The 14348-nt window shown below is 36.8% G+C and overlaps 1 protein-coding gene across 2 annotated transcripts in view; it reads left to right on the top strand.

Moving 5' to 3' along the window:
• Positions 1-11364, top strand: part of SLAIN2 (SLAIN motif family member 2) — a 72065-nt gene extending 60701 nt beyond the window's left edge. For both annotated transcript variants that reach the window (XM_042984575.1, XM_042984576.1), the window contains 2 exons: positions 6913-7231; positions 8326-11364. In XM_042984575.1, coding sequence (XP_042840509.1) covers positions 6913-7231; positions 8326-8392 — 386 coding nt within the window. In that variant the 3' untranslated portion in view covers positions 8393-11364. The remainder of the gene's footprint in view (positions 1-6912; positions 7232-8325) is intronic.
• The last annotated feature ends 2984 nt before the right edge of the window (positions 11365-14348 follow it).

Genomic DNA, 14348 nt, shown 5'->3' with positions numbered 1-14348 from the left:
CTAACTTGACCCCTGTGTTTTAGTTAATTTATAAGGATGGCCTAGGAAACTGTCTTGAGTGGCATTGTTGAGTATCTTTCCAGAGAACTCAGTTGCAACAGGTTGAAAGGCACTAATATTCCTTAGATAAGGAAGGCACAGACATAGTATGCCTTACAGTTTGTGTAATATTTTACATTTTACCAACTATTTATATACCTATTGCTCATTTGATTTTCACAGCTAACCTGTGATATTTGCTGAGATTTCTTTGCTGAGCTTTTTTTAATTATTATTATTTTTATTAGATTTACTCGATAAGTATTTCTTTTTGGGGGGAGCAATGCAAGTGTTACTGCATTTTTAATTTTGATTTCTGTAATTCATTACTGTTACTACATACAGTCAATTATTATATGTTAATCTTCTATTCTGTGACTTTACTGAATTCAGTATTTCTAGAAATTGCGTTTTTTTTGTATATTCCTTGGGATTTTTGATGTAACAGTCATAAAGAATGTTTCTTTCAAACCTATATGCCTTTTATTTTCTTTCCTTGCTTATTGCACTGGCTAGAACTTGCAGCACTATGAATAAGAGTGGTAAGAGCATGTATTTTTGCTTTGTTCCTGATCTTAGAAGGGAAGCAGTCTTTCACCATTAAGTACAGTGGTATTTGTAGATTTTTTGTAAATGCTCTTTATCAGGTTCAAGTTCCCCCATTCCTGTTTTTGTCAGAATTTTTATCATGAATATATATGTGTTGAATTTTGTCAGATGCTTTTTTGCATCAATAGACAGGATCATGTGACTTTCCTTTAGCCTGTTAGTGTGGTGGATTATATTGATTGATTAAACCCCATTTGATCATGGGGTTTGATATATATATATATATATATATATATATATATATCTCAGATATATATATCTGAGATATATATATATATATACAATTTGATATATATATATATACAATTTGATATATATTGATATTGATATATATATATATATATCTATCTCACTGAGTATCACTGATACTATATTTCTAGTTTTGTTTTTTCTGGTTTTACGTCTCTTTCTCTGACACCACTCATGCATTGGTGGATGAGGCTTGGGGGCATTTCATTACAGGTAGGTGGGAATAGAAGCCCAGGTTTTCTACTCAGTGTTTGTTGGCATCCAAGAGGGAGAAGCCAGGTGGGTGGAGGTCGGAGTTCTGGCTCCCCACTCAGTCTCCACTCACACTGTGATGGAGGTAGTCTTGTTACCACTGAGCAATCATCAGAGTCCTGACTCTCCACTGGACCTCCTCTGACTCCTACCCATGAGGAGAGGAGAGAATATCTGGTTACTATCTTGTCTGACACCTTCCTGGAAAAGGTGTTGTGGCACCTTGTTAAACCTCACAAGAAGGTGGAACCTCACAAGAAGATAGAAGTCGAGATCCCTCACCAGCCTTTGCTGATGGGGATGAGAGTAGGCTACAGTTTGTGGTGTTTGGCTGCAGTAGAACAGTTACCATCTAAAAGTTTTCTTTCCCAGTTCTTTGGCTAGAAAGAGTAGGCTTTTATTTTGTCTGTCACATCTGATGGCTTTTCCAGGTTGCCAGCTTTTTCAGCTCCAATCTGGGATATATGAAGCAAAAAGAAAACCCTAGCAACTCATTACCATATCATTCGTCTCATCCCAAAGTCCCAAGGCAATCTTCCTTTTTCCTCTCCACATCACAGTTTTCTTATGGCTGTTCTGTAATATCATGCCCAGGGTTTTAAATTATACTTAAGTGGGAGAAATAGGGAAACATACATCTATCCCATTTTTCCCAAGTGGAAGTCTGAGATTCACATTTTTAAAAAATTTCAGGAAATAATCATTTCCCTGGTATAACTAGTAACAGAAGTTTTGCCAGAGGAAAAGATGCTTTTCACAAAGCCTATTTTCAATATAAGGTTTGGGTAAGACATTCAAAGCATTATAGATGTATTCCAGTGCATACAAGGCTGTCCTGTAGAAATGAAACACTCTTAACTTCATTGTAGCAGTTGCCATTAAGAAGGAAGCCCAGGGGCCCCTGGGTGGCTTGGTTGGTTGGGCATCCGACTTCAGCTCGGGTCATGATCTCACGGTCCGTGAGTTCAAGCCCCGCGTTGGGCTCTGTGCTGACAGCTCAGAGCCTGGAGCCTGTTTCGGATCCTGTGTCTCCCTCTCTCTCTTCTCCTTCCGTGTTCATGCTCTGTCTCTCTCTGTCTCAAAAAAATAAATAAACGTTAAAAAAAAAATTAAAAAAAAAAAAAAAGAAGGAAGCCTAGAACTCTTCAGTCAGCCCTCATTTAACAGATTGTCATTCACAGTGTTTTAGTGCATTTTTTTATCTGACCTCCTTGCCATCCTTCCCCAACTGCTCAGACTTTTCCAGAATGCTCTTTGAAACTTATGATCCTCTGAACTTTATTCTTGCTCCTATCTGAAACCTGCATCCCCACCAAAACAAAACCCTGGTTGAAAGACTCCCAACTATGGGAAAAGCTAGGACTAAAGATGGCTTTTATGGAGTTGGTACTAGGGAGCAGGTCTAGGCCCCATCCTTAGGTAGTGACTAGATGAATTAGATCCTTGGTTACTCAGTAATCCTCCAGGAAGGCACTGAAACAACATGGGTAGAGACTAGTCTGGCAAGGGAGACAAAGGTGGGATTGAAGAGAATGGAACTGAGAAAATGTTTTTATAGTCACTATCTATAGAAAAGGGGAATATGGATTATGTAAAGTAAAAAAAAAAAAAATCTTCTATGAAGATCATGAAATTTGCTGTTCAGGGGTACTCAAGGCCCTGTGGTCATCTTTAGTTTTCTGCCAGAGGAGACTGTAACAGTTGTTGGGGGACCAGGACATGATTGATTCGAGAGACATTCTTCTCAGCTATGCTGTACTATGGAGTCCCTTTTGGAGTTTTTTTAAAGTCAGCTGTATTCAGATGGAATTTTAAACACAAAATTTGAATTTCAGCAAAAATACACATTCATGTAACCACCAGTATTGTAAAGTTCTAGAACATTTCCATCATCCCCAAAAGTTTCCTTGTACTCCTTCCCAGTCACTCCTCCCAACCTCAAGCAAATATCTGATCTGCTGTTACCATAAACTATATTTGCCTTTTCTAGAATTTTATATGAATGGAGTCCTTCAGTGTGTACTGTTTTGTGTCTGGCACTTAATTCACTCAGCATAATTTTTAGAGTCATCCTTTGTATCAGCGGTCTACTCCTTTTCATTGCTGGGTAGTATTTTAATGTGTGGATATACCACAATTTGTTTACTCATTCACCTGCTGATGAATATTTGAACTGTGATCAGTTGAGTAGAGTGTTCTGTAGATGTCAAGCCAGTTCATCTTCTGTGTCCTTTCTGATTTTCTATTTGTTTTATCAGTTACCAAGAGAGTTGTGGTGTTGAAATATCTAACCATAGACTTTTTCCCATCTTTCAGTTATATCTGTTTGTTTCATGTGTTTTGTGCATCTGGTTTTGGATATACACAGAATTTTTATGCTCTCATCTGAATCAACTTTAACGTATGAACTCTATCTCTGATAGTAATCTTTTTTTTGTGATAGTATAGACATTGCAGCTTTTTCATGATCAATTTGATCTGTTGTTATCTTTGTCCTTTTTCTTATAACTTACATTTTTATGTCTAAAATGTGTTTCTTTTTAGAGAGCATGTTGCTCTTTTCTGTGCATACCAACAACAATCATTACTTTTTCATTGGAGTGATTACTATTCATATTTACTGCAGTTAATTATCAATATGGTTGGTGTAAAGTCTCCCGGGGCGCCTGGGTGGTTCAGTCAGTTAAGCATCTGACTTTGGCTCAGGTCATGATCTCACAGTTCGTGAGTTCAAACCCCACATCAGGCTCTGTGCTGACAGCTCAGAGCCTGGAGACTGCTTCAGATTTTGTGTCTCCCTCTCTCTTTGTCCCTCCCCTACACACACACACACACACACACACACTCTCTCTCTCTCTCTCTCTCTCTCTCTCTCTCTCTCTCAAAAACAACCAAACATTTAAAAAACAATAAAAATTTTTAAAAAATCTGTCTCACAATTTGTTTTATCTTTGTCCCTTCAGATCTTTGTTCCTTTATCCCTACTTTGTAATTTTTTTGGAATAGGTAAGTACCTTTTAACATTACACTTTATGGGGCACTGGGTGGCTCAGTCAGTTAAGCGTCCGACTTCGGCTCAGGTCATGATCTCATGGTCCGTGAGTTTGAGCCCTGCGTCGGGCTCTGTGCTGACAGCTCAGAGCCTGGAGCCTGCTTCAGATTCTGTGTCTCCCTCTCTCTGACCCTCCCCCGTTCACGCTCTGTCTCTCTCTGTCTCAAAAATAAATAAACATTAAAAAAAATTTAAACAAAACAAAAAAAAAAAGCATTACACTTTATTTTTATTGTTGGCTTACTTCTCATACATCACTTTTTTGCATATTTAACTTATTACGGTTTATTTTCAGGCAGTATCCCACTTCCTTATAATGTAAGAGTCTTTTTTTTTTTTTTTTTTTTTTTTTTGAAAGAGAGAAAAGAGTATGGGGCAGACAGAGAGGGAGAGAAAAAGAATCCCAAGCAGACTCAGCACTGTCAGTGCAGAGCCTGACACAGGGCTCCAACTCACAAACTGTCATGACCTGATTCAGATGCTTAACCAACTGAGCCACCCAGGCTCCCCATAATGTACTCTTAAAACAGTATATTTTCATTCCTTCCCATTCCTTTTTGCCGCTTTTGTCATTTATTTTAATTCTATGTGTGTATTAAATCCCAGAGTATGTTTTTATTTTTATTTTAAATTGCTATCTTTTAGTGAAACTTAAATATGATTTTTTTAAAGACCTTTATATTTCCCAATGTATTTCCCATTCCTGGCACTATTGCTTTATACAGATCAGGGTTACCATTTGGTATCATTTTTCTTGTACTGAATGTTCCTTTAACATTTCTTTTAGTAAATGGTTGCTGGCAATAACTTTTCTCAACTTCTGTCTTTAAAAGTCTGTGGTTTGACTTTAATTTTGAAAAATAGTTTTGCATACATGCACCCCAATGTTTATAACAGCATTATCTACAGTAGCCAAATTATGGAAACAGCCCAAGTTGTCCATCAGCTGACGAATGAATAAAGAAGGTGTGGTATATGTATACAATGGAGTATTATATGGTCATAATAAAGGATGAAATCTTACCTTTTGCAATGACCTGGATGGAGCTAGAGAGTATTATGCTAAGCAAAATAAGCCAATCAGACAAAGACAAATACCATATGATTTCATTTATGGAATTAAAGAAACAAAACAAATGAGCAAAGGGGGGAAAAAGAGAGAGAGGCAAACCAAGAAATAGACTCTTAACTACAGAGAACAAACTGATGGTTACTGGAGGGGAGGTGGGTGGGGAACGGGTTAAATAGGAAATGGAGATTAAGGAGTGCACTTGTTTTGATGGCACTGGTGCTGTGTGGAAGTGTTGAATTACTATATTGTACACCCGAAACTAATATTACATTGTATGTTAGCTAACTGGAATGTAAGTAAAAATTTTAAAAAGTAATTTTTCTGGATATAGAAGTCTAAATTGACAGGCTTTTAAGCACTTTAAACAATGTTTTTCTGTTGTCTTTTGGCTTACTTCATTTCTTTTGAGAAGTCTGTTATTTTATCTTGGTTCCTCTGTTTTTTTAAAAAAAGTATTCTAATATTTTTAAATTTATTATTCATCTTAGAAACTTGGCAACAATGTTCCTTGATGTGGTGTTCTCTGTTTGCTATGCTTGGAGTGTTTTTGAACATATTCAAATATGTGATATTATAGTTTCCATTAAATTTGAAAGATTTTCAGCCATTCTTCAACTATTTTCCATCCCTCTTATACCCCCCCTCCATTTGGAACCTCAGTTGCGTATGTTAGACTATATAATCTTGACCTGTTGTACACTGAAGGTTTATCATTGTATTTTTTGGAGTCTTTTTATTTTCTGTATGCTTATGTTTAGGTAATTCTTAATTGTATCTTCAGGCACCTCTTCTGTATGATCTAAAATGCTATTGATTCCCATCTAATAAACTTAGCATTTTGGATGTAAGCTTTTCATCTTTAAAAGTTGTCTAATTCTTTTAAAAATCTTTTATTTCTCTTTATATTTCTCTTTATATCTTTAAAAATATATCTGTAATAGTTCTTTAAAATGTTTATGCTGAAAACTTATTTATTTATTTTAATATTCATTTATTTGGGGGGGGAGAGATATAAAGGTGTTTTAAATTATCACATAGTAGAATCGACATTCCAGAAGAATGTACTATTTTTATCCTCTGACTTCATACACATCTTGATATGCCCCTAGATTTAGAACTTCTCTACTTGGTGAAACACACCAATAGAGGCAGTTTTATTTTGCTTTTAATGTTTTATTTCCAAATCTTAAGTTACGCTGTAGGTGATACAGGACTCACTTAATACATGTTTACATGAATGTTTTTTTGAAGGGAGAGTATGTTTCAAATTCTAGCAACCATGTGGAGTCACCTTTTTTTTTTTTTTTTTTTTTTTTCATTTCCAGAATGTGGCCCAGGTTAGCTGCTACAGTGACCTCAAATCCTTCAGTGCCTTTTCTGTTTGGTATTGTGGATTCCTAGCTGGCGTAGTTAAAACACGGTTGTGAAGGACAGTTGCAGTCCTCTGAGAAAGGACTTGGTTGTTTAGGACTTACCAGTTGTTCTGTTAGCCCACAAACATTCTTTATTCCTTGCATTTGTGTCAAGTGAGTTGTTGTGAATACAGATGTACTGATGTTATCAAGTGTAACATAAAGCACTGATTTCACTTACATTTGGTTTCTACTAAAATCATTGATTTTTCTTTGCCATTTTGCAGTACCTTCTCCAGGCAAATTCCGCTCCCCTGCAGCACCGTCTCCTTTGGCTCTCCGGCAACCAGTAAAAGCATTTAGTAACCATGGCTCTGGTTCTCCTGGTAGCCAAGAAACAACACAGCTCACACAAAACACCTCTTCACCTGGGCCGCCCATGGTTCAGAACACAGTCCCAGCAAATCCTCCCCACAATATCAACAGCACTACTTTAACCAGACCTGCAGGGACAACAGCGATGAGAAGCGGCTTGCCCAGACCCAGTGCCCCTTCTGCTGGGGGTATACCAGTGCCTCGCAGCAAACTTGCACAGCCTGTGCGCAGGTAAGCAGCAAATGTTCTGTTCCAGCAGTCTTGAGCATAGGAAAGTGGGTAGACTGGAATCACTCCCCTCGCCGCTTGTGGTAGCAAACGTAGAGTCCTACTAGGTTCCCATTAGAGTCTTTGTAGAATTTGAATAAAACATTACTTTATTGTTTTAAAGAAATCATCACTTAAGACATTGGGGTATCATACCACTTTGGTTCAGATCAGATTTGCTCAGATACCTAACATGATTAGGCATCTCCAAAAACTCCTAGAAAAAAAAATGTTAGAACCACTCAATTTGGTTGTGATATTTGTTCATTTTGAATATATTGTTACTCAGTAAAGATAAAGAAGCATATTAGAGCCTAGAGCGAGATTTAAGACAAAACTTATAGCTACCAAATCTGAGTATAATCCAGGAGGGTGGTTTTCAAACTTTGAAAAGGCTTTCATCTCGTAAGCGTTTAAACTGAGTTACCCACATCTTTGTCACTGTCAGATAAATTACATTTCTGAATTCAGTAGTAGAGTGCAACAGCTACACTGCTAAATAACTTCTATGGACCTTATTGCACTTTTACAATAGCATAAACATTGAACTGTGGCTATCCTTATTTTTCAGAGGAGAATATAGAAATTTAATGAGGTGAAGTAATTTGCCTGAGACTACACAATAAAAAGGCTTTCAGTTCTAAGTATGTCTGACTGAAAAGTCCATTTAAGCACGGTGCCATTTTACCTCTCTAATTATGGTGATGCTAAGTCTCTCCTATCACAGTCATCACTCTGCCCTCCACCCCTTTAATTAATTAATTAAAAGTTGGTGATCCATGCTGTTGGAAGAAATGAGAGTCTTCCTTTCTTTTACTGTAGTGGCTGTGTTAACAAAAAGATGTTCGTGAAGTCACCTGACAGCCAGTAAAACTTGAAAGTTGTAGAAATGCCAAGGGTGGGACTTGCGTGATGCGAATAAGCCGTTTAGACTTTTGACCTCAGTGATCCCCTGGAACAACCTTCGTGGATCAGGGTGCCTCCTGCAAAGTAATTAATATATATGGTAACATTTCATAAAGCCTTTTAAATCACTTAATGAAATTGCTTTATTTCAGATCCTTGCCAGCTCCTAAAACCTATGGTAGCATGAAAGATGACAGTTGGAAAGATGGCTGTTACTGACCAGCAGAGATGAGAATGCAGAGGTCCACAGCTTCATGGATACCCCTTCACCAGGCTAAAAGACAACTTTTATATGCAGACTGTTCAGATAAGACTCTGGGGATTGATAAATCCCAGCCCTCTCTGTCTTAATTAGCACAAACTGACAGAGATGATCAAGCAGCACTTTAATGACATTTAACATCAGATGTGTTTGGTAATCATGCAATCACTCTCCATGGAATCACATTTAGTTTTGTTTAATAGAAACTAAGTTGATTTTTTAATATTTGACAGAGGCCAATATCTGGGCAAAAAACTAACGGATGCCAAAGAGAAATGCCCATTTGTAAATGAGAGAATACCTTTGTGCACAAGAAAATGGTGAATTCAAGCTATCCAAAACTTCACGTTCAACCTAATTTACTGTATAAATAGTATCAATAAATATTTGTGTTAATGAGAACTAATATCCTGACTAATTATGTAAAATGTTTCACTAGTACTCCAAGAAACTAGATTGAGATAGAAGGGAGGGTGGGGGTAGGAAGAAATCTAGGCTAGGGATTTCACACGTGATACCTAAATTTGTGAGAATTCTATAAATTATTTTTTGCAGATTCACTGGAAAAACTGTCATTTTGTTTAACCTTACGTTTTGGATGTAGCTCACGTATCACCACCGCGAGATAATGTTAAACCGTGCATCCACCACGTTGCATTGACACATCGGACTTCTGTGTGTTTGTTTTGATTGCCAAAAGGGCTTAATATCAGTTGTACAATCTTTCTAAACTTTATAGCTCCTGGCTCAGGAAAGATAGCCTTTGCTATTGAAGCCAACTTCTTCACATGCTATTATATCTGTTAGAGAACTAAGAGATCATGTTTTTATTAACAGGTTACCATGATAGGAAAGAGCAAGTAGTATGTGTCTTTATTCTTGATATAAACACCACCGCCTCAGTGCTTACAACCTGGAACAAAACCATACAATGAGAGAGAGGGGGAAAAAAATCTATGCACTTAACTTACAAAATCTCTGGTAATGACAGTTGTGTTGTTACTATTGACACAACGGTCTGTTATGTGGTAGGAAAGTATAGTCCGCTGAATCCTACTTGAGCTGATCCACTTTAAACTAGGTAACTGTATAAAACATCCTTGAAAATACTGTCCCTTTTGACTTAGATTCTGCCTTACGTTAATTTTTACATTTTTGGTAACAAAGGAAACCCACTATATATGACTCTAACCTGTTAAATACTTGCTGTCTAGTGGCCCTTAGGTGTATCCTGGAAATCACTTATTTTGGTTTTCCTAGACAATTACCAGACTAAAACTTTCTTCAGCAGGCATCTCCTTTTTCATGGTGAGGTCTGTTTTGAAATATTTAATTTAAATGGCTCTGAAATATTGGCAGTCAGGTCACCTAAAGGATTTGAGCGATTTGAACGAAAGTTCATTTCCTGTTAGTCAAAGACATTCTGTAAGTTGGCAAAAGATATTGAGAGAGAAATGAGAAACTTGATATTCAGGATAGCGTTGAGGTTGATAGGTTGAGAAATTGATAAAACTTTTAAAACCAAGACCCCCATTCTGCCATGACACCTTGGTATTTTTTATTAGCTTGACCAATAGGGAGTCATTCAGTTAGCCCAGCAGCTGGAGATTGAAACTGCCAGTGCTAATGTATTTTGGTGTACAATGCAAGGAAGAAATTTTATCCTTGACTATGAGGGTGATGGGTGTGGGTCAGGAAAGGATGGCGCCAGAATTCCACATGATGATGTACTAAAAAAATGTTGCTTTTCAGAGGAAGATAAAGAAAGCATCTGCTTCAGGTGGGGGGTATCTCATGTAAAAAATCTTAAGTAAAACGACTAGCCACTGTCTCTTTTTAAAATCATATATACACAAAACAAAATAGGTCTCAGTTTCAGTGCAACATTGCAAAAGAAAAATATGCTGCAATCTAATAATTACAAGGAATTTTAACTCTATTTGAAATACCCATTACATTAAGTTAGATATCTGTTTCAAAAGGAGTATTCAGGTTATTTAACTTTGTTTTTAAATGGCTGCATCAGAAAAAAAAGTCTATTTTTTTTTTTATTAAAATATTTCATCACTTGTTAAAAACGTATTTGGATCTGAGTTGGGTAAAACATTATTTTACCTGCTGTTGTACTACCACAGACTATTGGCTTTTAGGTTCCTAAAGAGAAAAATTGCCTTTTTACTAGAAAGCCTTTGTGTATTGCCAATTTTTCTGTTTGGGAAAATCTAAGGATTCACTGTGGTTAGTCTTACAGAAGAAATGTGGATTTGATAAACTAGTGCCTATGATTTTAACTTATGTTTGATATATAGTAGTAAAGGTTTTATGAATGTTGATTATTTTTCTGTGCCAACAGCCCAGAATTGTCACTTATATGTAAGCAGAAGGCTATGAGCTCTGCTTCCAAAGTTATTTAATTTTCTCAGTGTTTGAATGTTATTTTTTTGTAAGTGTGTTAATAAAAGTGTAAAAAAAATTGGAAAAAAATATAAATATTCTTAACTCGAGCATTTGCTGGATCATTTTTCTACAGAACTTGTTTGTATAATATAAAACACTCTCTGAAGAGTTGACTTTTTTCAGTTTTCATGCCCTGGAAATCACATTTTGTAAAACTGGGGACCATTCATAATTGTCAGATACTTTTTAAAACTATCTCAATACATCACTTTTATAAAAAAAAAAAAAAAAAAAGTTTTTTTGAAAGGAAATTAGATACATATTTGTCCCCAGATATTTGTATAACTCTAGAATGATCTAGACTATGTATGTTTAAATTTTTATTGAATGTACAGACGTCCATTTTTGACATTACGCATGGTCCTTTTTAGATCACATGAAGTTTGATTTGCAAACATTTCTATAGCTGAACTTGTATGTGTGGTTGCCTCCTTAATAAACAGCCTGACCATAATGTTTATTATTAAATTTATACTTGTTTTTTCAAGTGTTTTATTAATTTCTGGATATGGTAAGATTCCCCACCCCCAGTTGCCTACAATTGGTTTTAATAAATTTCTCAGTTGATTTTTTTAAGCACACAGACCCAAGTCATATTTCCCTTTCAAACTTGATCTTCATGAGATGGAATATATCATGTTATAGTTTCCTTGTCCTATTTATTTCATATTTGGATTATTTGGAGTATATTTATAGTTTACTTGAAATTGGTAGCTTCTTAGAACTTTGTCACCTGCTACGAATTGACACCTACTTTCAAAAAGCTAGCATATATAAAATAAGCAAAAAGCTATTATATACGAGTTTCCAAAAGGAAAAAATTAATACATTTTCAAGCCAAATGTATTTATTTAGTTAATCATGTACATTTTTCTTTTATGGAAAATTGGAAAATATCCAAAATTATACAGTTTAATTAGTTCCCCACATTCCTTCTGGAAGTTTTTACTGTCCTTTTTGTTACAATTAGTTTCATTAATACAGCATAGAGAAATGATACCATGTTTGAATTTTTCCTCAAGCCAATCTAAAAACTTCTAAGAACCATTTAAAATGAAATGCCAGTGTACTTGGAAATCAGTGAATGAGAAGTTTACTTAAACTTGTTATATGCCCAGTGCAACAGGAAAACCCACACAGAGGTTCTTATGAAATATTTGCTATATCAAAGGGTAGCTTTGAGTTACAAAAGCAGCAGATTACCTGATACAGAAATTAACTTTGAGGAGAGGTTGTGAATGGGATGTTCACATGAGCATGAAGCTAAAGTTAGCAACCCTAATACATTTTTAATGACCCTAAATATAACTCTGAGTGGACTAAATCGTACTCTGGTTGCTAATCTGAAAATGGAATAGATTTCACTCATGAGCCTTACTTAATACAGCTCAGCTTAAAACTATGTTAAGTGCATGCCAATCTCAAGCCAAATCTTTATTGAAACTGGGTGAACTTAACGTTTTTCTCTTAAAAAAATAAAAACAAAAACAAACAACCTTTATTTGATTTTGAAAGTAATAGAGACTCATTGCTTCAAAAACCGAAAATATTAAGAAATATGAATGATGTGGGGCCTGTGGGTGGCTCAGTCGGTTAAGTGTCCAATTCTTGATCTCTGCTCAGGTCATGATCTCACCATTTGTCAACATTCATGAGATGGAGCTCTGCCCGGGGCTCTGCACTGACAGCAGAGAGACTGCTTGGGATTCTCTCTGCCCCTCCCCCACTTGTACGCATGTGCTCTCTCTCTCAAAAATAAATAAACATTTAAAAATATATATAATAAATGATTCCACATATCACCTTGGGATCCTGCAGTCTCACCATCCAGAAACAAATATTTAAGTGCTCACCTAACATGTTTATAAAATGCGAAAAGGGGGGCACATGGATGGCTCAATCAGTTGAACGTCCGGCTCTTGGTTTTGGTTTGAGTCATGATCTCGTGGTTTGTGAATTCGAGCCTTGTGTCGGGCCCTGCATGGACAGCGCAGAACCCGCTTGAGATTCTCTCTCTCCCTCTCTTTCCTTTCCACTCCCCCGCACACACACACCCTCCCTCCCTCTTTCAAAGAGACACTTTTTTAAAAAGTGCCAAATGGAAGGGTAGAACGTCTTCTGTTTAGGATGGGAAAATATTTTATTTTTATTTTTTTAATTATTTATTGTCAAATTAGCAAACATACAGTGTGTAAAGTGTGCTCTTGGTTTTTGCGGTAGATTCCTATGGTTCATCGCTTACATACAACACCCAGTGCTCATCCCAACAAGTGCCCTCCTCAATGCCCATCACCCATTTTCCCCTCTCCCCCACCCCCTCCATCCACCCTCAGTTTGTTCTCTGTATTTAAGAGTCTTACGGTTTGTCTCCCTCCCTCTCTGTAACTATTTTCCCCCTTCCTTTCCCCCATGGTCTTTTGTTAAGTTAGAATGAGAAAGTATTTTAATAGGAGTTTGCTTTTGAACAGAAGTGTACATTAACTGGTATGGAAAGCTTGACCCACAATTCGCCATTCCTGATTGTAGATGTTCCCTGATGTTAAGAAATCCATCATATATATTTTGTGTGTGCATAACAGTTGGGTGTTCTTACGCAAAATTTTACTATAGAAAACTAGAGAAATAACAAATTATAAAAGAAGAAAAAGCACTTAATTCCATAGGTAAGCAACCACTTAAATTTGAGGATGTTGCCTTTTTTTTTTCTTCTGAGGCTATTGGGATCATATTCATGGTTGATAGTGTAACTTTTTTTTTTAAGTATTTATTTATTTATTTGTTTTTGAGAGAGAGACAGAGTGAGTGGGGGAGGGGCAGAGAGAGGGGGAGAGAGAGAGAATCCCAAGCAGGCTCTGTGCTGTCAGCACGGAGCCCGACACGGGGCTCGAACTCACACACTGAGATTATGACCTGAGCCGAAACCAAGAGTCCGACTCTTAACTGACTGAGCCACCCAGGCGCCCCAATAGTGTAACTTTTTCTTAACGCTACGGTCACTGCCATCATTTAGATACATTCTGCTGGGGGAGGAGTTCCAGGCAGAGTATACAAATACTAATTCCAAAACTTCACCAAACCTGTATTATCATGGCTCTTTCATACAGTAACTTTTATTGACACTTGAACTGCCACCCCCTCGACAGTCTACCAAACTGAATTGACAGTATTGGTTGAGTACCCTTCCAGTTTTAAAATAAAATAGAAATAATAGGCACAAACAAATAATCGAGATAGTCTAGATTCGAGTTCTCAATCTTTGGGATCACCTGATTGGCTGTTAAAACACAGCTTTCTGCACCCTCCCACAGGCGTGCCCATTCCAAATTAGATCTCTGGTCCCAAGAACAAAACTTCTAGGAATAGGATTCCCCAGCACGGTCACGTGCCTCTTACCGGCCTGTGGTCAGGTGATCAGGGTTAATTACAAGCCATGCAGCTCCTATGAAAACATAGATG

This window comes from Panthera tigris, chromosome B1 (genome assembly GCF_018350195.1).
Source record: "Panthera tigris isolate Pti1 chromosome B1, P.tigris_Pti1_mat1.1, whole genome shotgun sequence".
Taxonomy (NCBI): domain Eukaryota; kingdom Metazoa; phylum Chordata; class Mammalia; order Carnivora; family Felidae; genus Panthera; species Panthera tigris.
This window is presented reverse-complemented; position numbering and strand designations above follow the sequence as displayed.